This window comes from Lepidochelys kempii, chromosome 2 (assembly GCF_965140265.1).
Source record: "Lepidochelys kempii isolate rLepKem1 chromosome 2, rLepKem1.hap2, whole genome shotgun sequence".
In the NCBI taxonomy this organism is placed as follows: Eukaryota; Metazoa; Chordata; order Testudines; family Cheloniidae; genus Lepidochelys; species Lepidochelys kempii.
The window spans coordinates 209,485,761-209,510,718 of record NC_133257.1 but is presented as its reverse complement, the minus strand read 5'-3'; the positions used below and the strand labels follow the sequence as shown (position 1 = coordinate 209,510,718).

At 44.3% G+C, this 24,958-nt stretch overlaps 1 protein-coding gene across 6 annotated transcripts; it reads left to right on the top strand.

Moving 5' to 3' along the window:
* The first annotated feature begins 875 nt into the window (after positions 1-875).
* Positions 876-13,396, top strand: CCDC126 (coiled-coil domain containing 126). Of its 6 annotated transcripts, XM_073333717.1 has the most exons (5): positions 920-976; positions 4,019-4,050; positions 9,085-9,225; positions 9,808-10,203; positions 11,754-13,396. In XM_073333717.1, the coding sequence occupies exons 4-5, from the start codon at positions 9,966-9,968 to the stop codon at positions 11,936-11,938; spliced, it is 423 nt and encodes a 140-aa protein (XP_073189818.1). In that variant the 5' UTR covers positions 920-976; positions 4,019-4,050; positions 9,085-9,225; positions 9,808-9,965; the 3' UTR covers positions 11,939-13,396. The 6 variants fall into 6 exon arrangements, with proteins under 6 accessions (XP_073189820.1, XP_073189816.1, XP_073189821.1 ...); XM_073333719.1 differs by lacking the exon at positions 4,019-4,050 and having other exon boundaries at positions 876-926; XM_073333715.1 differs by lacking the exon at positions 4,019-4,050 and having other exon boundaries at positions 893-976.
* The last annotated feature ends 11,562 nt before the right edge of the window (positions 13,397-24,958 follow it).

Sequence of the window (24,958 nt, the reverse complement as noted above, 5' to 3'; positions counted from 1 at the left end):
GACAGGAGGTATTGGCTCTCCTGGGCTTGCGAGGGTCAGAGAAGAGCTGTAGTAACAGGGACATCTACCAAGATTGCACAAGGGATGCAGGCAAAGGAGTACAACAGGGATCGGCAGCAGTGCCAGGTGAAAGCAAAGCAACTGCAGCAGGAGTGCAAGACTAGGGAGGCCAACACTAGCCCTGGTGCTGCCCCACAGATGTACTGCTTTCACAATGAAACATGCTGCACTTGGCTGGGCCCCGCCAGCACCCCACAGCCCGCTGCTGAGTTCGGCCAGCACCAACATCAGAGCCACGTATGCCCACACCCAAGGGATACACAGCTTCGGTGGTAACGACGTGCGTTGACCAGTTTGTGGGGTACACATGGCCTGAGACTAATCGGGCATGGGGGAGTTTAACCCTCGCTGAGCCAATGTTTCAGGTTAACCCCCGCTCAGGAACCAGTGGGAAAGTGCTCGACACGCCGCTGAAGGTCAGACACGTTGTTTTCAATATGAAAGCTAAGACCCCGCGCTGCGCGAGGCTGCTACCTAGACACCCGTCCGAGGCGGGCCGCCTGCCCGGCACCTCCTGAGCGGCACAGAACAAAGGCCCGTGCACACACCCACCCACCCACAGAGGGCCGAAGCGCAAGGAGACCCCAGCAAGCGCTGCGGCGGCGGCTCCCGTGCTGCGGCCACGACTTAGCACTAGGCGGCGACAGCAGCGGCCCGGGAACCCACCCACGCGCGCGCCCTCAGCAAGACACGGGGACTTTAGCCCGCAGCCCGCGCGAAGGGGAGAAGCGGCGCCGCGCCTGCGCTTGGCTCGGCGAAGGCTGCGGAATCCGTTCCCGGCATGCGTCGGGCGGAAGGGCTCGGGGGGCGGGGCTGGGGGATGAGCGGAAGCGGGGCGGGGAGCTGGCGTTGTGCCTGTCAGCCGGGTAGGGAAGGGGTGAGAGCGCCGCCGCCGCGGGAGTCCGAGCCGTTGTTGGTAGGGGCGGCCCCGTGCCCCGGGGGGACAGGGCCTGCCCCGTGCCCAAGGGAGGGTGTTTGAGATGGGGAGTGGCAGGGCCGGCCCCGTTCCCCGGGGCGGGGGGGTTTTGAGAGGGGGCAGGGATGGGGAGTGGCAGGGCCGGCCCCGGGGCGGGGGGGTGTTTGAGAGGGGGCAGGGATGGGGAGTGGCAGGGCCGGCCCCGTTCCCCGGGGCGGGGGGGTGTTTGAGAGGGGGCAGGGATGGGGAGTAGCAGGGCCGGCCTCGGGGCGGGGGGGTGTTTGAGAGGGGGCAGGGATGGGGCGTAGCAGGGCCGGCCCCGTTCCCCGGGGCGGGGGGTGTTTGAGAGGGGGCAGGGATGGGGAGTAGCAGGGCTGGCCCCGTTCCCCGGGGCGGGGGGTGTTTGAGAGGGGGCAGGGATGGGGAGTGGCAGGGCCGGCCCCGGGGCGGGGGGGTTGTTTGAGAGGGGGCAGGGATGGAGAGTAGCAGGGCCGGGGTGGCGGGGGGGGTGTTTGAGAGGGGGCAGGGATGGGGCGTAGCAGGGCCGGCCCCGTTCCCCGGGGCGGAGGGGTGTTTGAGAGGGGGCAGGGATGGGGAGTGGCAGGGCTGGCCCCGTTCCCCGGGGCGGGGGGTGTTTGAGAGGGGGCAGGGATGGGGAGTAGCAGGGCTGGCCCCGTTCCCCGGGGCGGGGGGTGTTTGAGAGGGGGCAGGGATGGGGAGTGGCAGGGCCGGCCCCGGGGCGGGGGGGTGTTTGAGAGGGGGCAGGGATGGGGAGTGGCAGGGCCGGCCCCGTTCCCCGGGGCGGGGGGGTGTTTGAGAGGGGGCAGGGATGGGGAGTAGCAGGGCCGGCCTCGGGGCGGGGGGGTGTTTGAGAGGGGGCAGGGATGGGGCGTAGCAGGGCCGGCCCCGTTCCCCGGGGCGGGGGGTGTTTGAGAGGGGGCAGGGATGGGGAGTAGCAGGGCTGGCCCCGTTCCCCGGGGCGGGGGGTGTTTGAGAGGGGGCAGGGATGGGGAGTGGCAGGGCCGGCCCCGGGGCGGGGGGGTTGTTTGAGAGGGGGCAGGGATGGAGAGTAGCAGGGCCGGGGTGGCGGGGGGGGTGTTTGAGAGGGGGCAGGGATGGGGCGTAGCAGGGCCGGCCCCGTTCCCCGGGGCGGAGGGGTGTTTGAGAGGGGGCAGGGATGGGGAGTGGCAGGGCTGGCCCCGTTCCCCGGGGCGGGGGGTGTTTGAGAGGGGGCAGGGATGGGGAGTAGCAGGGCTGGCCCCGTTCCCCGGGGCGGGGGGTGTTTGAGAGGGGGCAGGGATGGGGAGTGGCAGGGCCGGCCCCGGGGCGGGGGGGTTGTTTGAGAGGGGGCAGGGATGGAGAGTAGCAGGGCCGGGGTGGCGGGGGGGGTGTTTGAGAGGGGGCAGGGATGGGGAGTAGCAGGGCTGGCCCCGTTCCCCGGGGCGGGGGGTGTTTGAGAGGGGGCAGGGATGGGGAGTAGCAGGGCCGGCCCCGTTCCCCGGGGCGGGGGGTGTTTGAGAGGGGGCAGGGATGGGGAGTAGCAGGGCTGGCCCCGTTCCCCGGGGCGGGGGGTGTTTGAGAGGGGGCAGGGATGGGGAGTGGCAGGGCCGGCCCCGGGGCGGGGGGGTTGTTTGAGAGGGGGCAGGGATGGAGAGTAGCAGGGCCGGGGTGGCGGGGGGGGTGTTTGAGAGGGGGCAGGGATGGGGAGTAGCAGGGCCGGCCCCGTTCCCCGGGGCGGGGGGGTGTTTGAGAGGGGGCAGGGATGGGGAGTAGCAGGGCCGGCCCCGTTCCCCGGGGCGGGGGGTGTTTGAGAGGGGGCAGGGATGGGGAGTAGCAGGGCTGGCCCCGTTCCCCGGGGCGGGGGGTGTTTGAGAGGGGGCAGGGATGGGGAGTGGCAGGGCCGGCCCCGGGGCGGGGGGGTTGTTTGAGAGGGGGCAGGGATGGAGAGTAGCAGGGCCGGTGTGGCGGGGGGGTGTTTGAGAGGGGGCAGGGATGGGGAGTAGCAGGGCCGGCCCCGTTCCCCGGGGCGGGGGGGTGTTTGAGAGGGGGCAGGGATGGGGAGTAGCAGGGCCGGCCCCGTTCCCTGGGGCGGGGGGTGTTTGAGAGGGGGCAGGGATGGGGAGTAGCAGGGCCGGCCCCGTTCCCTGTGGCGGGGGGTGTTTGAGAGGGGGCAGGGATGGGGAGTGGCAGGGCCGGCCCCGGGGTGGGGGGGGTGTTTGAGAGGGGGCAGGGATGGGGAGTGGCAGGGCCGGCCTCGGGGCGGGGGGTGTTTGAGAGGGGGCAGGGATGGGGAGTAGCAGGGCCGGCCCCGTTCCCCCGGGGTGTCTGTGAGTGCTAGAGTGGGACAGGGATCGAGGGATGAGAGCTGGACTGCCCTGTGCCGGGATATGAGGCGATATAGGGGCTTCGGTAATTGCAGGTCGGTCTGAGATAGGGATTAGGTCATTGTGTGTGTTCTGTGAACTGGGACAGATATAAGTGTGAGTTTGAGAATGCGTACGGGATGGAGTTTGTTATACTAGGTGTTGGGGGTGGTCGCCGTTGTTGAGCAAAGTGAGGTTATTACCTCATTATCATCAGCATTTTATTTGGATTCTTCTTTATAGATGTCTCCTTGGTCCAGGTCATGCTCTTTTCTCTTTTCCTTCCTCCCCTCCCTGCTCCTGCCCACCCAATCTGTACATGCAATGATTTGCTTTTGCTCTGGTTTGTCCTGTTGCAGCAGTTCCTGGTGCTGGACTGTATGAGCACTTGGATTCTGATGGCAGGAGCAATCCCTTTTTACCCTCTCAAATCCCTGTTGTTAATACCAATGTAATGTTCCCTGTGTGCTTGTAAGGGAGTTGTTGCTGACCTCTCTTATCAGTGCCTCTGTGCAGTGTTCTATGGGAGCTAGCTTCCGTGACTCAGCCTTATTCTAGCATGGATCACCCAACTGCACATCTGTGCTGCAATGACCCTGAGTTGTCTTGGAGTGAGTCGGGGTTTTACTATGTGTTGTGCACTGTTAATAATGTATACTTTCCTAAATTGTCCTCTTAGGGATCGCAAGATCTGAGGATTACCAATTTTAGGTATATATACAATTTTAGGTATATATAGAGCCCTTGTTATCATAGAACCTGAGAATGTCACAATCTTTAAATGTATTTATCCTCACAACACCTCTGTGAGGTAAGGAAGTGCTATCACTCTTCTGTGGCTAAGTCCAAATATAACAAGTTATATGAATTATTGTTTGTTTTGGGGAGAACAAGGGATATATTGAGGGAATGATGCATCAAATAGTCAAGTCTTCTCTTACTACCCAAATCTAGAATTTACTCAGGGCGCTAGATTGGTGCTTCCTTAAAAGTAGTTTTGTGTTTCCTTCTGCATTTGCTATAGAATCACAATTTTACCCCATATAATTCCTAAACTTTAAGAACTGTACTATGGCTGCTGTGACTCTGAAAAACTAATGTGTTTGCTGTACTGTAAGGACCCAATCTAACTTTCATAGGGTCCAAGCATGTCACTTGCCAGAAAATCAAAGCAATGAGTCTTCTGTTACTGCTTAGTATGCTATTCCACAGCCTACCATACCACACTGTCATCTGTCTGTCTTTATTGTATGTAAACTTTCACGTATAAAATATAATTCAGTTACTTCTAGTGACAATCTCTTATACCTCCTTTAAATAACATTTTTCTTTCCTTGGAGTTTAACCTTTCAGATATTTATAGATTATTATCATGTCTCCTGTTTAAACAAGCTATATATATTTACCTTTTATTAAACTTTCTCTATAAATCATTCACTCCAACGTTAAACTCCTTTTTTGTACCTCATTATTGGAAAGATACAGATAACTAGAATGGAATGTACTTTTCCAGGTGTGATATAAAGAAGGATTTTCTCTCTGTTCTGTGATAATGACCTGGGGCCTACTTAGGCTAGTTTGCAGCAATTTAGTAATCTGATGCTTTTTCTTGGTGGCTCCAATCTTTGCTCCATAATCCAGGTTACTGTTTGTAAAATAAGCCCCTTAGGTGTTATATTTACCAACACAACCTTCCGAATGTGAACAGATTGTAAACTGATGAAGTTTTAGTTCACAGTTCTGAGAGGCGAGTTGTTCCAGTTAATCTCAATGTAGTATTACCTCTGGATCTAAAATATGATTTAAATATCACTTTTGTTGCTACTAGAGCTGTCAAGCAATTAAAAAAATGAATTGCGATTAATTGTGCTATTAAACAATAATAGAATACCATTTATTTAAATATTTTTGGATGTTTTCTACATTTTCAAATATATTGATTTCAATTACAAGACAGAATACAAAGTGTACAGTTCTCACTTTATATTTATTTTTATTACAAATATTTGCACTATAAAAAACAAAAGAAATAGTATTTTTCAATTCACCTAATACAAGTACTGTAGTGCAATCTCTTTATCATGAAAGTTCAACTTACAAATATAGAATTATGTACAAAAAATAACTGCATTTAAAAAAAATAAAACAATGTAAAACTTTAGAGCCTACATGTCCACTCAGTCCTGCTTCAGCCAATCACTCAGGCAGACACGTTTGGTTACATATACGGGAGATACTGCGGCCTGCTTTTTATTTACAATGTCACCTGAAAGTGAGAACAGGCATTCGCATGGCACTTTTGTAGCTGGTGTTGCAAGATATTTATGTGCCAGAAATGCTAAACATTCGTATGCCCCTTCATGCTTCGGCCGCCATTCCACAGGACATGCTTCCAGATTGATGATGCTCATTTAAAAAAAAAAGTGTTAATTAAATTTGTGACTGAACTCCTTGGGGGAGAACTGTATGTCTCCTGTTCTGTTTTACCCGCATTCTTCCATATATTTCATGTTATAGCAGTCTCGGATGATGACCCAGCACATGTTCATTTTAATAACACTTTCAAAGCGGATTTGACAAAACTCAAAGAAGGTACCAATGTGAGATTTCTAAAAATAGCTACAGCACTCAACTCAAGGTTTAAGAATCTGAAGTGCTGTCCAAAATCTGAGAGGGACGAGGTGTGGAGCATACTTTCAGAAGTCTTAAAAGAGCAACACTCAGATGTGGAAACTACAGAACCTGAACCACCAAAAAATAAAATCAGCCTTCTGCTGGTGGCATCTGACTCAGATGATGAAAACGAACATGCGTCGGTCTGCTGTGCTTTGGATCGTTATCGAGCAGAACCCGTCATCAGCATGGACACATGTCCTCTGGAATGGTGGTTGAAGCAGGAAGGGACATATGAATATCTAGCGCATCTGCCATGTGAATATATTGCAATGCCGGCTACAACAGTGCCATGAGAATGCCTGTTCTCATTTTCATGTGACATTGTAAACAAGAAGCAGGCAGCATTATCTCCTGAAAATTGTAACCAAACTAGTTTGTCTGAGTGATTGGCTGAAATAGGACTGAGTGGATGTGTAGGCTCTAAAGTTTTACATTTTGTTTTTGAGTACAGTTATGCAACACAAAAATCTACATTTGTAAGTTATACTTTCACGATAAAGAGATTGGACTACAGTACTTGTATGAGGTGAATTGAAAAATACTATTTCTTTTATCACTTTTACAGTGCAAATATTTGTAATAAAAATAATATAAAGTGAGCACTGTACACTTTGTATTCTGTGTAAAAAAACATCCAAAATATTTAATACATTTCAATTGGTATTCTATTAACAGTGTGATTAATCGCAATTAATTTTTTTTTGAGTTAAGTGCGTTTAATCGACAGTCCTAGTTTCTACTTCATTTCTGAGTAAAGTATAGAAGAAACAAGAGGAACAATATGAAGATAAGCACAATCCACTTGGAGTGGTATCTCCTCTTGGTGTCATGAGCCTGTGGGTTTTGGTTTGTAGGTAGAACGTGGAAAATTACCACTACTCTTGTCCCATTTTGACCCTCAGGATGTGATCCCCCTGTGTACACAGCGCATTGGCCCCGTGCCTTCTTATTTCTTGTATTGTGTATTCATGTCTAATTTGTTAATAATTTATTTACAGTTATTTTACAGCTCCTGGGAATTATGCAATGGTTTCTGAGTTCTCTAATCTAGTAAACAGGGATATTCCCCAAAACCTTAGTAGATAAGTGCATTTAAACTGCACTCTTATTGTTAGGCCCTTGTGTTCCCTTTCCTCAAAGAAAACTCTTCTTATCTTCTAACTGGTTGGTGATTCAATGAGAGGCTGTGGTATTCCTTCTGAGCTAATTCTGATCAAATGGTTCAGTAAGGTATTGAAGGTCACTCTGCAGCAAAAGATGTCACTTCTAGTAGAAGAGAGATACTGAGGTCATGATCACACGTATTAAAAATCCCATAACACTTTTCACAAGATTTAGGGGTGTTAATCCTTGTATCCTGTCTAAGTTATAACTTGAGTCATTATATGTTGTCTACTGTAATTGCTATAGGCCTGGTCTAAAATATCTGAAGACTAATGGGTACTGGAGATAGTCAGCAAAGAGTTTACAATAGAATTTATCAGGGCTTCTTGGGGTTTAATACTTAGCTGGTGATGCTGAACAAAATTAGCCCTGGTCTAAACTGACTGCTAAAATGTATTCAGCATTGTATAAGTTAGCATGGACAACCCTGTTCAGATGTGGGTGAAATCTAAGTGTGGTGTAGGCCGTATCTTTTCATTTGGATGTGAAGAGGAGTCTTCACTTCCTCTTCTAAACTTTCTCGTTAGGGCTGTTCACTGTTAAACAGCTGCTATATTCCTTCCAAGTGTAGAGGAAGTGATTCTCATACGTAATATTTTTGAAGGACTTTGGAATCCTTTGAGATTAATACTGCTTTGTAAATGTAATACTGCTTTGTAAATGTAAGGTGTGGTTATTAATTTGTCTAAAATAGTGCCAAATCATCTATTTAAGTTTTCAAACATTTTGTCATTGAAACAATCTGTTTTGTCCTTATGGTAGGGGGAAAGGGGCAGGCTTTATCTTGATTATATTCCTGAGCCTTGCATGTGTTACGAACAACAAAATACTTTGTCACTCAAACCACTATGGTCCCCATATTTAGCTCCTTTTTAATGTGATCACGGCTTTACTAAGATACATTGACTACTTCACCTAGTCAAGCTAGCAAGGATAATCCCAGAGGAACCGAAAGCACTGTCTTTGCCTACTGTGTGATTTTTTTATATTATTTTTTAAAATCTTCTGTTGGGTCAGTACGCTGTGTCAGAAGTAAAACACATTGGAAAGAGAAATTTTAACTACTTGTACACTTTAGAGGATTCTAAATTAACTTTGTTAACTCAAGAAAGGTACCTAGACATTGCTGTGGGCAGCCCAATGAAGACCTTGACTTAATGTGCAGCTATGGTCCAGAAAGCCAAGATGTTAGGATGCCAAAGGAACATGATAGAGAAGAATATGGAAAATACAATGCCATTATATAAATCAATGCTGAAGCCTCACCTAGAATATTATGTGCAGTACTGTTTACCTAATCTCAAATGGGATATTGCAGAATTGGAAGAGGTCCAGAGAAGGATAACACCTGATTAGAGGCATGAGGAAAAACTCATTTAAAGAAAGACTGAAAAAATTGGGTTTGTTTACCTTAGAAAGGAGACAAATAAGAGGGGATATGATAAAAATATGTCAAAGGTTGATCCAGAGTTTCTGTTCTCCCTGACATGACACAAAACAAGGGGATGTTTTAATGAAATTAAAAGATGGAAGATGCAAAACTTATAGAAGGAAATATTTTTTTCACACATTATTAAGCAGTAGAAGTCATTGCCACAGGATACTGTAGAGGCCAAATACTGAGTAAGATTGTAAACAAGGATTTTAAAAGGCAAAGTAGCTGCTTAAAAGAAGAAATCTTTGCCTGCCTTTCAAACAGAAGAAGTGACTTTATGTATGTGAAATTTGTGTTTGTATGTATGCTAAGCCACAGTATCCAGTTCCAATCGTTATTTTAGTAATTTTGGGCTTTCAGACATAGTTGCTTACGATTAGGCACTGCTCAACGTGAGGCTCCTCCTTGAAAATGTTGGTCTTAACATAATATGCAGAACTTTATTTGAATAAACTTTGCTTGACATGCAGAGCTTTCTTTGAAGATGTATGGCCGATACTACTCCATACCCTCAGAAGCTGGATATTTGGTTTATAAATACTGATATGTTCCTGCTGATCACTTCCCACCTGAAGTCATAATCTGTAGTGGCATCAAAATTGGTTGCTACGGTAAGGATTATATAACTAATGGATGATTATTAGCCAAAGTGCTATAAGGAGGTGTAACTTCATTATGTTTTATTAAGACACTGACTGTGTTTGATCCTGTACAAAAGCAAATGAGGACCTTACCAAAGAAACTTAGTCTAAATAAATTTTATGTTTAAGTTTCACCATAGCCTTGTGACTTTCAGTGGGGAATAAGCAACAGCTGCAGATGAATTTGCAAGGACTTTTTTTGTGAAAATATGGCATTATAAACAACCCAAACATATTGCTTACAAACTGAATAGTTTCTAAAGGGAAGAGTTTTTTACAGGTTTCTATAAGATTGAACGCAAATGCACTTTAAAAAGTTAATTACAATTACAGTAATTTAAAACTGAAGCAATGATGGTGGCATTGAAGTTTTGACTTGATGCAGAAAAGCTAAAAGACAAAGCTGTAGAAATAAGTGAGGTGGACAGTTATGTTTCTGCACAGATATGAATCCACAAAGAATTTCTAGAATATCTAATAACTTGAAAACTTTTTTGTTCTTTTTCCTAGTGAATGAGCATTTTGACTAATCTTGTAATACTTCAAATTTAGGAATCAGTTGACGTGGAGAAAATGTGTTTAAGATGGTCCACCCAGAAGATTTGTTACTTTGTGAAGATCTTGCTTTTGACGAATATGTAAATACCATGACAACTTCAAATTGAATTATTTTTTGTGAAATCAAGACTCATCTGTTGCCTTCATCAGAAATGTTTTTAACATTTTCAAGAAAAAACATGTCCCAGAAACTGAGTTTGTTGTTGCTGGTGTTTGGATTCATTTGGGGCTTGATGTTGCTGCGCTATACTTTTCAGCATCCAAGGCACCAAACCAGTGCTGAATTGCGTGAACAGATACTAGACTTAAGTAAAAGATATGTGAAAGCACTGGCAGAAGAAAATAAGAACATAATGAATGGTGGTAATGGAGCCTCAATGGCAGGATATGGTAAGATTAAATAAACCTGGCTACACAAACCGTTTTGTTCTAAACTGCCTTTGGTACAGCTTTTAAATCTTATTTTAAATGGTACATGGAACTCTTCAAAGTAATTTTGTATGTGCTGACTGTGTGTTTGCTCATTGATAGGGCTTAATTTTAAGGCATAACTTCTTTTAACACTTGTTCTTTAAACATAGTTGTATGTATTATAGTAATTTGACTGTCAGAATCAATACTAGGTTGTCTTGTTTCTCCACCAATTGGAAATAGAGCTCTGGGGGGTTTTCTCCACAGTAACATGAAGGACTACATTCATAATGTAGGAATTAAATGTAAAATTAAAACACTTCACTACCCAAACACTGTCACTTTGTGTTATTTCTACCTTTTTATTGCTTTTATCTCCCCCCCCCCTTAATTTTCTTCTCTTCTACTATTAACAAACAATGAGAAGCAATCATGATGGTAGAATGGGAGAGATGGGGGAATGATTATGTATTTAGCAGAATCTGACCCTTATTTTACAGATGGCAGTAGAGTGCTCCAAATCTTGAGCCTCCATTGTGTTTGCATCAGCATATTCCCCTCTGACTTGACACCACTGTGCCCTGTTACCTGTGCACCCGCTATATGTCTATAGCCTATGCTCATCTAAAATGCAAGAGAGATCTGTGTGTGGTTTACTTATTGAGATCTGTTTAACGTAAACATTGAAAATTTCTCATTTCTGAAAGAATACGTACAGCAAAGTGAATTTTTTTGTTGAATTATGTTGATTACTGCATTGTTTGCTTAGTAGTCTTGCCCATTTGTGTTCTTCCTTCCCACACCGTGATTAACTGTCCTCTTCCACCCTGCTTTTTTTTCTCGATATATAGATAAGTTGATCTAAAAAGAACCTAAGTCTAAATCTTTACATCCAAGAATTTTAAAATAAGAAAGAAACTGTATTCCTTTTTTCTGCTTTAAGAATTACATTGTGTATTACAAAAGTGCTCTACCTTGTCCTGTGGCAGACAGCACGTTCTGAACTTGGAGAATAATTGGAAAGGAACTACAGAAGGAAATAATTAAGATCCATCTTATCTAGGGTGGAAAAACTAAGTGCTTTCTAATGCTGCCAAGTGCCAGAAGCTGTTATACAGGTTGAATTTATTTTGCCTCTACTGCTGCTGTGGGTTAAAGTCCAAAATATTACCCTTAAATAGTCACTTATCTTTTAAAAAAAAAATTGGGGGAGGACTAGGGGAGACTAATGTTATTTTATATTCTATGATTCAATTGGCCAATTCTCAGTTTGCTATTGTGGTAGTATCTTCAAGTATGCAAAAAATAAGAAATAGTACTTTTTAAACATATGGACAGCTAGAATCCATATGTTGGAGAATTAAAGCACACTCTACCTTTTCTCTATCTTCTCCAAACAAATCCAGGAAAAAAGAAAAGCAACCTTTGGAGACATAAGTTAGATGTCCAAATCTGCAAATTTCTCACACACTGCTGATAATGTAAATGAACAGTATTCAATGCTACTTTCTTTGTTTTGTCTTCTTCAGCTGATCTCAAAAGAACGATTGCTGTTCTTCTGGATGACATCTTACAACGTCTGGTGAAACTGGAAAACAAAGTTGACTACATTGTTGTGAATGGCTCAGCAACAAATACCACCAATGGAACTAGTGGTAATCTGGTGCCAGTAACTACAAGTAAACGTGTAAATGCAGCAAGCAATATTAGATAACATACAAGATCACCTTATATTTCTTTATCATCGATTTGATTGGATTCAAGAAAAGCTTTTTACCTCTGGCTAGGCAAAGCAATAGTTGACACTAACATATCGTACACTGTTCTGCTATAGAATGTGCTGAGTACATGCAGTCCCAACTTCTGTACATAAGGTTCTCAGAGGATTAATTTGTTGCTTTCAGAAAGTTCTGTTAAAGCAGTGCTGTACAATATCGTATTTAAAGATATTCTGGTAACTTGGTTGATGTAGTATGCCAAATGGGTGATACTTTATAATATTTGAAGTTAAACTAAAATGGAAAAATATATATTCACTTGTAAAATATATTTATTTAAATAAAAATGTAACATATCTTTTGGATAGATTGATTATATAGCTTAATCATTGTTTGTGTGATTGGTTTTAAACAGGTAACTAAGGATAATGTAATGTTAGAAGATGTGCATTTACAGTACAGTATTTTGTTACTTATTAATTTGCTAGTGATATGTTGAAGATAACATTGAGATGTTTTAAAAATTGCAACCCAAAGAATGTCTTTATTTGCACTACCTGCTAGAATAGCTAGAGAGAATTTATTGTATATTTAAAAAAATCAATTATAATGAAAATCTTAGGTAGCAACACTGTCCAGATATCTTTGCTCCAGAAATAGGTCAGTTAAATTATCAAAGGCAAAACAATCTCTGATATCTTTCTATGAAATAGCTATGTATGATATTTGTGTGTGTATTTTGTAACTTCAGATAAGTTATTTAAGAGATGGAAGTCAGTTTTCAGATATGTGAATATTTGTATTCATTGCTGTTTCTTTTCAATATTTTAGTATCTTGCAGTGTGTGACAAATATAGCACATCATCTTCTTAAGTTACTTTTTTAAACAGGAGGGAGTAGGTAAACGAAGTTGAAGGGAAGCAGAGCATCTTGGCATATACTAAAGAGAAGCATGTGCTAATGGTGTTTTATGAGGGACATAGGTGGGAGCTGAGGTTACGTTGCCTTATATCCACGTTAGCCTTACAGAAATGAAAATTGTAGTGAGGGTGCACTATATTTAAAAATGTGCTTTCTGCATCATGAATGCTAAAATGAAAGTGCCATTCAGTCCTATGTTTTTTAAAACTATATTGAGTGGTTGGGGTTTTGGGTTTTTTTTTTTTTTTAGAATTATGTTCAGGAATTTTTGCTTGAAATATGCTGTGTAATAGCTTTTCAATATTTTATTAAAAAACAAACAAACTGAATAAGACCAGAAGTGCTGGATGACATATGGTCTCACGGTTTTCTGCTTTTCTCCCCGATGATAGTCTGGACTGGTCTAGAGGAAAGTAGAATATATAAATAAAACTTGAGTTAGTGTCCAACTGTTTCTTATTTTGTGTTTGAGATGCTGAGTGTAAACTTTTTTTTCCAGGAAGAAAGAAAATAAAATTGTATTTGTGAAAGTTTTTTGTTTTGTTTTTTAATTAAGTGATTCACTTTTTCCTGTTTTCTACATGTAGTCTCTCTACGTACCTTGAGACTTTAAACTATTGATCTTTGTAGTTTATCACTAATTCTAAAGTCTGCTATTTATCTCATAGGCTATATAAGTAGAAGAATGGGTATAATTCATTTGGTTTTGAAACCCCAATATTTCTCAAAAACTTTTGCCTAGGTTGGAGGGGAGAGAAGAAAATATGACTGTGCAATAGTTTGGGGGGGGGGGGGGGGAGTTTTCGAAGGCACAGAAGACAGCTAGACACATAACTCCTGTTGATGCATTTGAAAAATCTCCGACTAATCTGAAGGTACGCTGTTTTTCTGGATACTGGTTGATTTCACCAGGCAAGTTTTAGTAATATTTAGTAATGCATATATAAACTGGTCGTTGATTACTCCTCTTGAGGAGCATAAAGTCCAAAAGAAAATTGTCAAGGACTACTAGACATGAGTGGTAAAAGTTTCAAAAGTAGGCAGATGGATCTCTTAGGACATAAGAACGGCCATACTGGGTCAGACCAAAGGTCCATCTAGCCCAGTATCCTGTCTTCTGACAGTGGCCAATGCCAGGTGCCCCAGAGGGAATGAAAAGAACAGGTAATCATCAAGTGATCCTCCCCTGTCACGCAGTCCCAGCTTCTGGCAAACAGAGGCTGGGGGCACCATCCCTGCCCATCCTGGCTAATAGCCATTGATGGACCTATCCTTCATGAATTTATTTAGTTCTTTTTTGAAACCTGTTATAGTCTTGGCCTTCACAACATCCTCTGGCAAGGAGTTCCACAGGTTGACTGTGTTGTGTGGAATAAATACTTCCTTTTGTTAGTTTTTAACCTGCTACCTATTAATTTCATTTGGTGGCCCCTAGTTCTTGTGTTATGAAAAGGAGTAAATAACACTTCCTAATTTACTTTCTCCACACCAGTCATGATTTTATAGACCTCTATCATATCCCCCCTTAGTCGTCTCTATTCCAACCTGAAAAGTCCCAATATTATTAATCTCTCCTAATACGGCAGCTGTTCCATACCCCTAATAATTTTTGTTGCCCTTTTCTGAACCTTTTCCAAGTCCAATATATCTTTTTTGAGATGGGGCAAGCACGTCTGTACGCAGTATTCAAGATTTGGGCATACCATGGATTTATATAGAGGCAATGTGATATTTTCTGTCTTATTATCTATCCCTTAATGATTCCAAACATTCTGTTCCCTTTTTTGACTGCCGCTGCACATTGAGTGGATGTTTTCAGAGAACTATCCACAATGACTCCAAGGTCTGTTTCTTGAATGGTAACAGCTAATTTAGACCCCATCATTTTATATGTATAGTTGGGATTATGTTTTCCAATGTGCATTACTTTTCATTTATTAACATGGAATTTCATGTGCCATTTTGTTGCCCAGTCACCCAGTTTTGAGAGATCCTTTGTAGTTCTTTGCAGTCTGCCTGGGGCTGAACTATCTTGAGTAGTTTTGTATCCTCTGCAAATTTTGCCACCTCACTATTTACCCCTTTTTCCAGATCATTTATGAATATGTTAAATAGGACTGGGACCAGTATAGACCCCTGGGGACACTACTGTTTACCTCACTCCATTCTGAAAACTGACCATTTATTCCTAGTCTTTGTTTCCTATCTCTTAACCAGTTACCAATCTATGAGAGAACCTTCCCTCTTATCCCATGACTGCTTACTTTGCTTAAGAGCCTTTGGCGAGGGACCTTGTCAAAGGCTTTCTAAAAATCTAAATACACTATATCCACTGGATCCCCTTTGTCTACGTGCTTTTTGAGCCCCTCAAAGAATTCTATTAGATTGGTGAGACATGATTTCTTTATACAAAAACCATGTTGACTATTCCCCAACAAATTATGTTCATCTAGTGTCTGACAATTTTGTTCTTTACTATAGTTTCAACCAGTTTGCCCGGTACTGGAGTCAGGCTTAGTGTCCTGTAATTGCCGAGGTTTCCTCTGGAGCCCTTTTTAAAGATTGGCATCTCATTAGCTATCCTCCAGTCATTTGGTACAGATGACAGTTAGTAGTCCTCCAATTTCACATTTGAGTTATTTCAGAACTCTTGGGTGAATACCATCTGGTCCTGGTAACTTATTACTGTTTTTAGTTTATCAGTTTGTTCCAAAACCACCTCTAATGACAGCTTGATCTGGGACAGTTCCTCAGATTTGTCACCTAAAAAGAATGGTTCAGGTTTGGGAATCTCCCTCACATTCTCAGCCATGAAGATTGATGCAAAGAATTCATTTAGTTTCTCTGCAATGGCCTTATCCTCCTTGAGTGCTCCTTTATCATCTTGATTGTTCAGTGGCCCCACTGGTTGTTTAGCTGGCTTCCTGCTTCTGATGTACTTAAAAATTTTTTTGCTATTACTTTTTGAGACTTTGGCAAGAAGCAGTCATTTAAAGTGCCAAGAAACTTTATCTCTGCATCCCTTCATAAGGTGATAAGTACGCAGTCAATATGGGGATAGTTGAAATCCCACATTATTATTGAGTTTTTTACTGTAATAGCCTCTCTAATCTTCCTGAGCATTTCAGTCACGATCACCATCCTAGTCACGTGGTCTGTAATATATCCCTACAGTTATATTCTTATTATTCAAGCATGGAATTACTATCCATAGAGATTCTATGGTGCTGTGTGGTTCATTTAAGGTTTTTACTTCATTTGATTCTCTGCTTTCTTTCACATACAGTGCCACTTCCCCACCAGCATGACCTGTTCTGTCCTTCTGATATATTTTGTACCCTGGTATTACTGTCCCATTGATTATCCTCATTCCACCAAGTTTCTGTGATGCCTATTATATCAATATCCTCATTTAATACGAGGCACTCTAGTTCACGCATCTTATTATTTAGACTTCTAGCACTGGTATATAAGCACTTTAAAAACTTGTCACTGTTTAGCTGCCTGCCATTACATGATGTAACTGAATGGGACTTTTTTTCAGTTGACTGTTTCTCCTCAGATTCCACCTGTATTTTATCATCTTCCATCCTCTCTTCCTTATTAGGACATAGAGAATCTCAATCGGTAGATCCTTCCCTAAGGGATTTCTGAACCACGTGCTCCTCTGCACCTGTCAGCTTTCCCCCCAGCCCTTAGTTTAAAAACTGCTCTATGACCTTTTAAATTATAAGTGCCAGCAATCTGGTTCCATTTTGGTTTAGGTGGAGTCCATCCTTCCTGTATAGGCTCCCCCTTTCCAAAAATTTCCCTAGTTCCTAATAAATCTAAACCCCTCCTCCCTACACCATCGTCTCATCCATGCATTGAGACCTTGCAGTTCTGCTTGTCTAACTGGGCCCTCAGTGTGGAACTGGAAGCATTTCAGAGAGTGCTACCATGAGGTCCTGGACTTAAATCTCTTACCTAGCAGCCTAAATTTGGCTTCCAGGACCTCTCCCCTATGTTTCGCTATGTCATTGGCACCTCCATGTACCATGACCACTGGCTCCTCCCCCGCACTACACATAAGCCTATCTAGATGTCCCGAGAAATCCGCAACCTTCGCACAGCGTAGGCAAGTCACCATGCAGTTCTCCCGGTCATCGCAAACCCATCTATTTATGTTTCTAATGATCAAATCGCCCATAACTAATACTTGTCTCTTTCTAACAACTGGAGTTCCCTCCCCTGGAGAGGTATCCTCAGTTCAACAGGATACCACAACATCATCTGGAAGTAGGGTCTCAACTATGGGATCGCTTCCCTCTGCTCCAGTTGGATATTCTCCTTCCCTGAGACTTTTATCCTCCTCAACAGCACAGGTTGTCAGACCGGGGGTGGGACCATTCCAGTGTCCTGAAAAGTCTTATCTGTGTATCTCTCTGTCTCCCTTAACTCCTCCAGCTCAGTCACCCTGCTTACAAAGCCCGTACACCGTCTCTGAGGGCTAGGAGTTCCTTGCACTAAATGCATATGTCACAGCATCACTGGGCGATGCTCTGGAACTACTCCATACGAAGCCAGTCAGGACTCTGGGGGCACCTCCTCTCCGTGAGCATACTGTCTCCAGGGCAAGAAGCTTACACAACTTCGGACTTCCTGGGGTTGACCTCAGAGCATTCAGCATCCCCTTTTCACACCGTGCACTTCCCACATCAAGTCCGCACTGGCAGGGCTTCTGGGGAAGCCAGAGGGCCCTGCACCCCAGCTCCGCAGTCAGACGTGACTCTCAGCCAACCAGTAAAACAGAAGGTTTATTAGACGACAGGAACATGGTCTAAAACAGAGCTTGTAGGTACAGAGAACAGGACCCCTCAGTCAGGTCTGTCTTGGGGGGCAGGGAGCCCAGAGCCCCCTCTGGGCATCCTTCCATTTCCCCAGCCAGCTCCAAACTGAAACCCTCCTGCCCCTCCTCTGGCCTTTGTCTCTTTCCCAGGCCAGGAGGCCACCTGATCTCTTTGTTCTCCAGCACCTTCAGTTGGCACCTTTGCAGAGGAGGGGCCCAGGCCATCAGTTGCCAGGAGACAGGGTGTCGGCCATTCTCTGTGCAGACAGCATCACACTGGCACTCTAGGGCTCTGCAACAATCACACACCCTAGATACTTAAGAAATGCGAAGGGGAAACGAAGGCACCCACACAGTATTCAGAGAAAACATTAAGAATATTCCCAGTTCATCACAGCACACATACGCCACCTGCCCATAGGGCAGGTAATCATACATGCTGCATTGGGTGCAATAAACTGGGTAGCCCCCACTTTGTTGCTGGACTTCTGCCTGCATTCTCTTTTTACTCCTGTCGCTGGTTCCTTTGTTGTTGTTTTGTTTTTATCACGGGATGTTTTTTAGCTTAAGTTTAAAGAAGTTTAGGGAATGTGAAGTGTATGTAGCCACCCACCCCACATTCCCCCTGTAAACTCCCTTGCAAAACTCCCCTGTTAACCACTCCTGTTCACTGGATCCTTGGGGCCAGGGGTGGCCAACCTGTGCCTGAGAAGGAGCTAGAATTTGCCAATGTATATTGCCAAAGAGCCACAGTATTATCTCATCAGCCTCCATCAGCTCCCCTGCCAGCTGCCCTGCCAATCAGCGCCTCCCCTCCCTCCCTGTACCTCACGCAGGATGCAGGAGGATCTGGGAGGCGAGGAGAAGAGCGAGGGTGCAGCAAGCTTCGGGGACAGGGCCTTGGGGAAAGGGGTGAAGTGGGGGCAGGGCCAGTGACAGAGGCAGGGGTTGAGCAGTGAGCATTGGAAAGTTGGTACCTGTAGCTCCAGCCCTGGAGCCCGTGTCTATGCAAGGAGCCGCATATTAACTTCTGAAGAGCCATATGCAGCTCCGGAGCCACAGGTTGGCCACCCCTGCTCTGGTCGCTTAGGAGCAGGCTTTTTAAAGCCCTGGTCTTCCTGAGTAGCCCCGCCCCCTGGTTAAGGGTTGATGGGTGCTAAAGGGACCAAAGCCTTGTTAAGAAGCTCTCAGCCTTGCCTAGCAGGCCGCTAGGCTCAGCACCCATACGGTCAGCACACAGTCCAGACCACAAACAGACCACACGGTACGTTTCAGTCCAGCAGCAAGCACACCACACCACACCACAACAAACAAACACACACACAACAGACAACAAACTTACCCCAAGGGTCATGTAAGCACTCCTCCTTTACCCGGAGAAGTCCCTCGCAAAACTTCCCTGTTCACTAGCTCTTTGCCCAGGCACTGTCGATAAGGGATTTTGATGACTGATGAGCTTGTGTAGATTTGTGTGCAATCATACAACTATTACAAAGCAGTTCTGTACTTTTGTAGTAAACAGTTGCACTGTCTTTCAGCTTTATGTAATACACGTACTCACTGGATATAGCTTATAAAAATACTAAATATTTAAGGAGAACTTGTAGATAATATATATAACAAATATTAAATTACTTTTGTGGATGGAACAGATGTCTCACTACTGTTTTAACAATACAGTGTTATACTTCTAATTTCAGGTTATGTCAGAAACCACAAAAGAATTGGGCTGTTTCAAACTGGTACAACACAGAATTTATTGATCAATAATTTTTTTAGCTGATAACTACTCTGAAACCAACTGACTTTTTTTTTTTTAATTTTACTGTGGTTTTCTAATGGACCTGAATTTTCTCAATCACAATCTGTTTCATGCCCCTTTTGGGCATAAAGTAATTCACGTATTCTTGCACTTCAATGATTGGCTAACTTGGGCAAGGAAAGCTAGTGAATTCAACACCCAAAATAAAGGTCATAACTTGCTAGGTAGGAATAGATGAAGGAGGAAAAAGTAGTCTTGGCAACTGCTACCTGGAGAGCCAGAAGCACCTGGGAATCCAACACAATCCCCAATATGTTCCAGACCTGATTACTATAGCAAGCACACATGTCCAATCAAGGCAACTGAAATAATCTCTCATTTTCCTCAGTTGCCTTCTCCAATCTGTGAATTACTTCAGTTTTATCCTGTTTGAGTCCGAGCCTGCTAGCCCTCATCTAAGATCCAATCTCAGCAAGCCCATGGGTCATTTGCTCAGTTGTGCTGTCCGTCATCTGAAATGGAGACTTTAACAAACTGCAGCCGCAATGCAACCACCTCTAACAGCTTTATGTAGGTGTGCATAGCACAATGGAGCCCTGAGCAAAAGTTGGGGCCTCCAGCTGTTGTTGTAATCCAAATAATATATGTTGAACAGGAGCAGTGGCAGAGCCTTGTGAAGCCCCATATTAGAGAATCATTGGAGCATACAAAATGTCCCCCTGCCCCCCACCAAAAAAAAGCCCCTCTGGGACCTGTCATGAAGAATCCCACCAACTGCTACTAGGTCACAGATGCGTGCGGATCTATTTTTATTTTTTTTAATAAAGACAAGGATGTAGACCTAAAAGTAAATGTAGCAGAACATCAGTCTCCTGGGCATCCAGTCATGTGCTTTAGCACTACTTTCTCCCTCTTTAATTGGCTCATTTTTTCTTGGGTACAATCCTCTTGTTTCTACAGCTGTTGTTTGCCAGAATCTTTAACAGGGAAAAATATATTAGTTCACCCTGAAAGTACTTGCTAATGGAGAAAACTATGATTTTTTTTAAATAAATGAGAGGCTTAAATTCTATTGCATAACCCAAAAAACTCCCCAAAATCAGAATACTCCATGCTACAAGATGGAGATGAACTGAATAAATGAGGTCATTAATACATGAAGTCATTTCAACTGTTCTTTAAATAAGCAGACATGACCTTAGTACAGTTTTCAGTCTGCATCTTTAGGTGCCTAAATACCTTCGAAAAATCTGGCCCTGTGTCCTTCATCAGTCTCATCCTTTTCCTCCTGGTTTGTATTCATAAGCTTTTCTGCTTTATCAGCTTCCAGTTGGTTTCTCAACTTTGAACTAGTTCAAATTAAGAAAATATTGTTTCTGAACCTAGGAGAAATATTGTTTCTGAACCAAGGAGAAAGTCTGGGATACACACTAAAGCTATACACTATAGCTTAATTGAAACTAAAAGCTTTGGGCAAGAGCTTTTCTACACAACAGAACTAAGAAAGTATTTACATTTGCAAAAATGTAAATACCATAATTTGCTCCATTGTACAGATTGAAAATATAGATACTTAATGTAGTACATGATATTGTGACCTTTATAAAACTTGAGTTGACCTCAAAAGTTAAACATGTTTTCTCCCTGACCTATGCAGAAAGGCTAAAAGAAATCGGGCTTGTTTAATTCTGAGAAAAGAGTGGGTGGGACCTGAAACTAGTCTTCAAATATATTAAGGGCTGTTAGTAAGAGGATGTTCTCTATGTCCACTGAAGGGAGGACAAGAAGTAATCTGCTTACTCTGCAACAAGGGAGATATAGGTTTATATATTAGGAAAAACTTTCTAACTATCACAATAGCGAAGTACTGGAATAGGCTTCCAGAGTTCCAAGGGAGGTTGTGAAATTCCTGATGCTGGAAGGTTTAAGAACATGTTGGGTTCTCAGAACATTTTTGCATTTTTTGTGTCAAAATGCAGCCACCAACCCTTGCTGGTGGCAGCTCTGAAAATTTTTCCAAGCCCAAACCTTGCTGGCCCGGGCTGAAGCTCAAAGCCCATTGATCACACACATTGGCCCCATGTGTCTGGTAAGGCACTGCCCAGAGCCCCCATGAGGGTGCACTGTGCAGTGTACTGATCCTCTGCTGGCGGTGCCAGCAAACAAGGCAGCCAGGAGCAACAGCTGGGTACTGCAGGGAGGGACTGCTGCTTTGCCCCTCCCCCCCATTTCTGCCCAGGAGGCTGATGTGGCCACAGAAAAATCTGGTGGCCACATTTGAGAAACGCTGGGATAGACAAACACCTGTCAGCCATAGTCTAGGTATACTTGGTTCTGCCTCAGCCCTGGGGGATGGACTTGATCTCTTGATGTCCTTTCCTGCCCTACATTTTTATGATTCTGTGAAGCAGGCCATGCTGACTATTGAAAAGACTACACACAAAGCAAGCACACCGTAAAAAGTGTTTTTCCCATTGAAACTTGATTATAGTAATCTTAGGGTTATCTGTAAGTGCACTCAAAAATAAAATAACTTCACAAAGAACTATGCAGTTATGTACCCATGGTGGTCCCAGGATATTAGAGAGACAACAACCATAGGTATTAGGATGACTCCTCAGTATGCCAACCTCTTCATGGGCCACCTTGGAAAAGAATTTCTGGACAAATGCACCATGAAACTAATGGAATACCTGAGATACATCAATGATATTTTCATCCTCTAGTCTGGACAGATGACCTAAACTCCCTCATAGATTTCCACTACAACTTCAACCACCACTACCACCCATCTATTAAACTCTCTATAGAACATTCCGACAACAGCATCAACTTCCTGGACACCATGATCAGCTTCAATAATGGAACCCTACAGACAATTTTATATACAAGAAATCCATGTATCACCACACCTACCTTCTTAGATCCAGTAATCACCCCAAACACACCAAGAAATCTGTTCTCTACAGCCAGGGACACACGATACCGTAGAATATACTCCAAGGAGAAGGTCTGGGATATACAGCTTAACACACTCAAAACCACCTTCACCAAACAAGGCTACTCCACCAGAGAAGTAAATCGCACCATGGAATGGGCCACCCAAATACCCCCAAAGAATCTTCTTCGGCACAGAAATAAAACCAGCTCCGACCATACGCCCCTAGTTGTCATCTACCACTCCACACTGGAATCCATATGGGGCATTATCAGACTACAACCCATGCTCACTTGGGACACCATCCTGAAATAAATCTTTCATAAGCCCCCACTTTTGGCCTTCAAACAACCCCCCCAGCTTCTCCAAGTTCATCATCACAAGCAAGCTGCCCACTGACCAGGATGCACCAACTCGAAGTAGCACCAGACCCAGCCAGAAAAACAGATGCAAAACCTGCAGATGTATCTCCACCGCTACAATGGTCAACATCCCCCACAACACATCTTTCAAAATCCATGGGTCCTACACTTGCCTATCATAACATGTGGTGTACCTCATTCAGTGCACTAAATGCCCCAGTAGCAACTATGTGGGTGAAACAAGACAATCACTACACTCTCGAATGAACTCACACAGAATAATGATAAAAGACAAAACCACCATATCATCTTTATATCTGACCTATTACTCCTCATCCTCAAAGAAAATCTGCACAATACTTTCAACAGACAAGTCTGGGAGCTTAAATTCATAACTTTGCTAGACACTAAAAATCATGGACTGAAAAATGACCCTGGATTTATGGTTTATTACAATAATCTGCAACCCACTCTCCTGCTGGTAATAGCTTATCTAAAGTGATCACTCTCCTTACGATATCATACTCTCCTAGGATATCACACACATTGTAAGGAGAGTGATCACTTTACATAAGCTATTACCAGCAGGAGAGTGGGGTGGGGGGAGGTATTTTTTCATGCTTTGTGTGTATAAAAAGATCTTCTACACTTTCCACAGGATGCATCCGATGAAGTGAGCTGTAGCTCACGAAAGCTTATGCTCAAATAAATTTTTTAGTCTCTAAGGTGCCACAAGTACTCCTTTTCTTTTTGCGAATACAGACTAACACGGCTGTTACTCTGAAACCTATTATTATTTAGGTTAGTCTTTCTATCTACTCAATTGGACTCAGTGCTCAGTCTAGAACAGTCATCTCCAAAGTAGGGGGTGCGCAAGACCAACCCTGGGGGTGCGTGGCAGGAGGAGCGCCACTGAAGGAGCGCTGCCGGCATGGTTTGATTTGATTCTTTGGTGGCACGCTGGCGGCAGCTCGGCTCTCCCTGCTCTGTCTTCGGCGGCACGCCAGCGGCAGCTCTTCTTCTTCTTCTTTCTTTCTTTTTTTTTTTTTGCTTCCCTAGAGCTGGCCCTGGGGGTGCCTGATCCAAAAAGTTTGGAGACCACTGGTCTAGAAGATACCATCAGAGATGCTTAGTTTTGCAGTTCTCAAACTGTGGATTTGTGTCTCCAGAGGTAACATGCTTGTTAACAAAGGCCACATCTGCAGAAGCACAAGAAACAACAAGCAGAAGCATGATTGTTAGTGCACTACCTGCATCAAATCATTATAGTAAAATACATCTCTTTCTGGGACAGGAATGGGCTCAAGATGATGCAAAGGGTCTAGGTGATTTTTTTAATGGGATCACTGCAAGCAACTAGGGACAAAATTGTAAATTCTGCCACCGTTTTCCACAGGCAGGGGTCATTGAAGCCAATATCTCACTCCTGAGCGTAACCAAGGTTGCAAGGGTGCATCTCCTGCATCCAGGCAGTTTCAGACTCAGTCCCTATGCTGCTTGCTTATGTGCTGTTTTGGTCCCTGCACAAGTGATTGCCGATTGGCACAGGAAAGTTTCCTACAACGGGGAAGGAAAAAAGTAGCTCTGCAAAGGAACCTTTGGCAGAGGATTGGCAAGTACCTTCTGGAGATCTCTCTGGAGGAGTCCCATGAAATCTCAGTGTGTATTAACACACTATTCCACCCCACTGCATAGTTGCACAGGGGAATGACAAGCTCATGCAAACACAACAAGTCTTGTACATTTCTATCTCTTAACCCACTTCTAGCATATAACAAAGCAAAGGACAGCTCTATTTCATAGAGCCCAGCAGGATCGATTCAAAAAGATCACTTACTTCCTCTCTGCAACACACATGTCAGAGACAGAGTGCTGGGACTGGCTTGAACCCTCCTTGGTTGAGAAGAGGTCCTGGCTTGCCATGGTACTAGATGAGACTGTTGCTTGTCCGATCTTGTCCTCCAACTCAACCTCCTTGTCCACCACTTTGTCCTTGGGGTTGAGTCTGCTCTCTCCCCTCCCCTCCCGAAGTATCCACAGGGCTCTTCATGGTGGAGGTGGGATCGCTGCCGAGGATGGCGTCCAGCTCCTTATAGAAGCAGCAGGTCTTCAGCACAGCACCAGAGCAACAGTTTGACTCCCTTGCCTTCTGGTATGCCTACCTCTGCTCCTTGATCTTCTCATGGCACTGATGCATGTCCCGTT

What these genes read in the sequence shown, in the direction of transcription:
- CCDC126 (XM_073333719.1), top strand. Translation starts at nt 9,966, where the DNA reads ATGTTTTTAACATTTTCAAGAAAAAACATGTCCCAGAAACTGAGTTTG. An exon ending in AGCCTCAATGGCAGGATATG is followed by an intron (nt 10,204 to 11,753) that starts GTAAGATTAAAT and finishes TGTCTTCTTCAG; the next exon opens with CTGATCTCAAAAGAACGATT.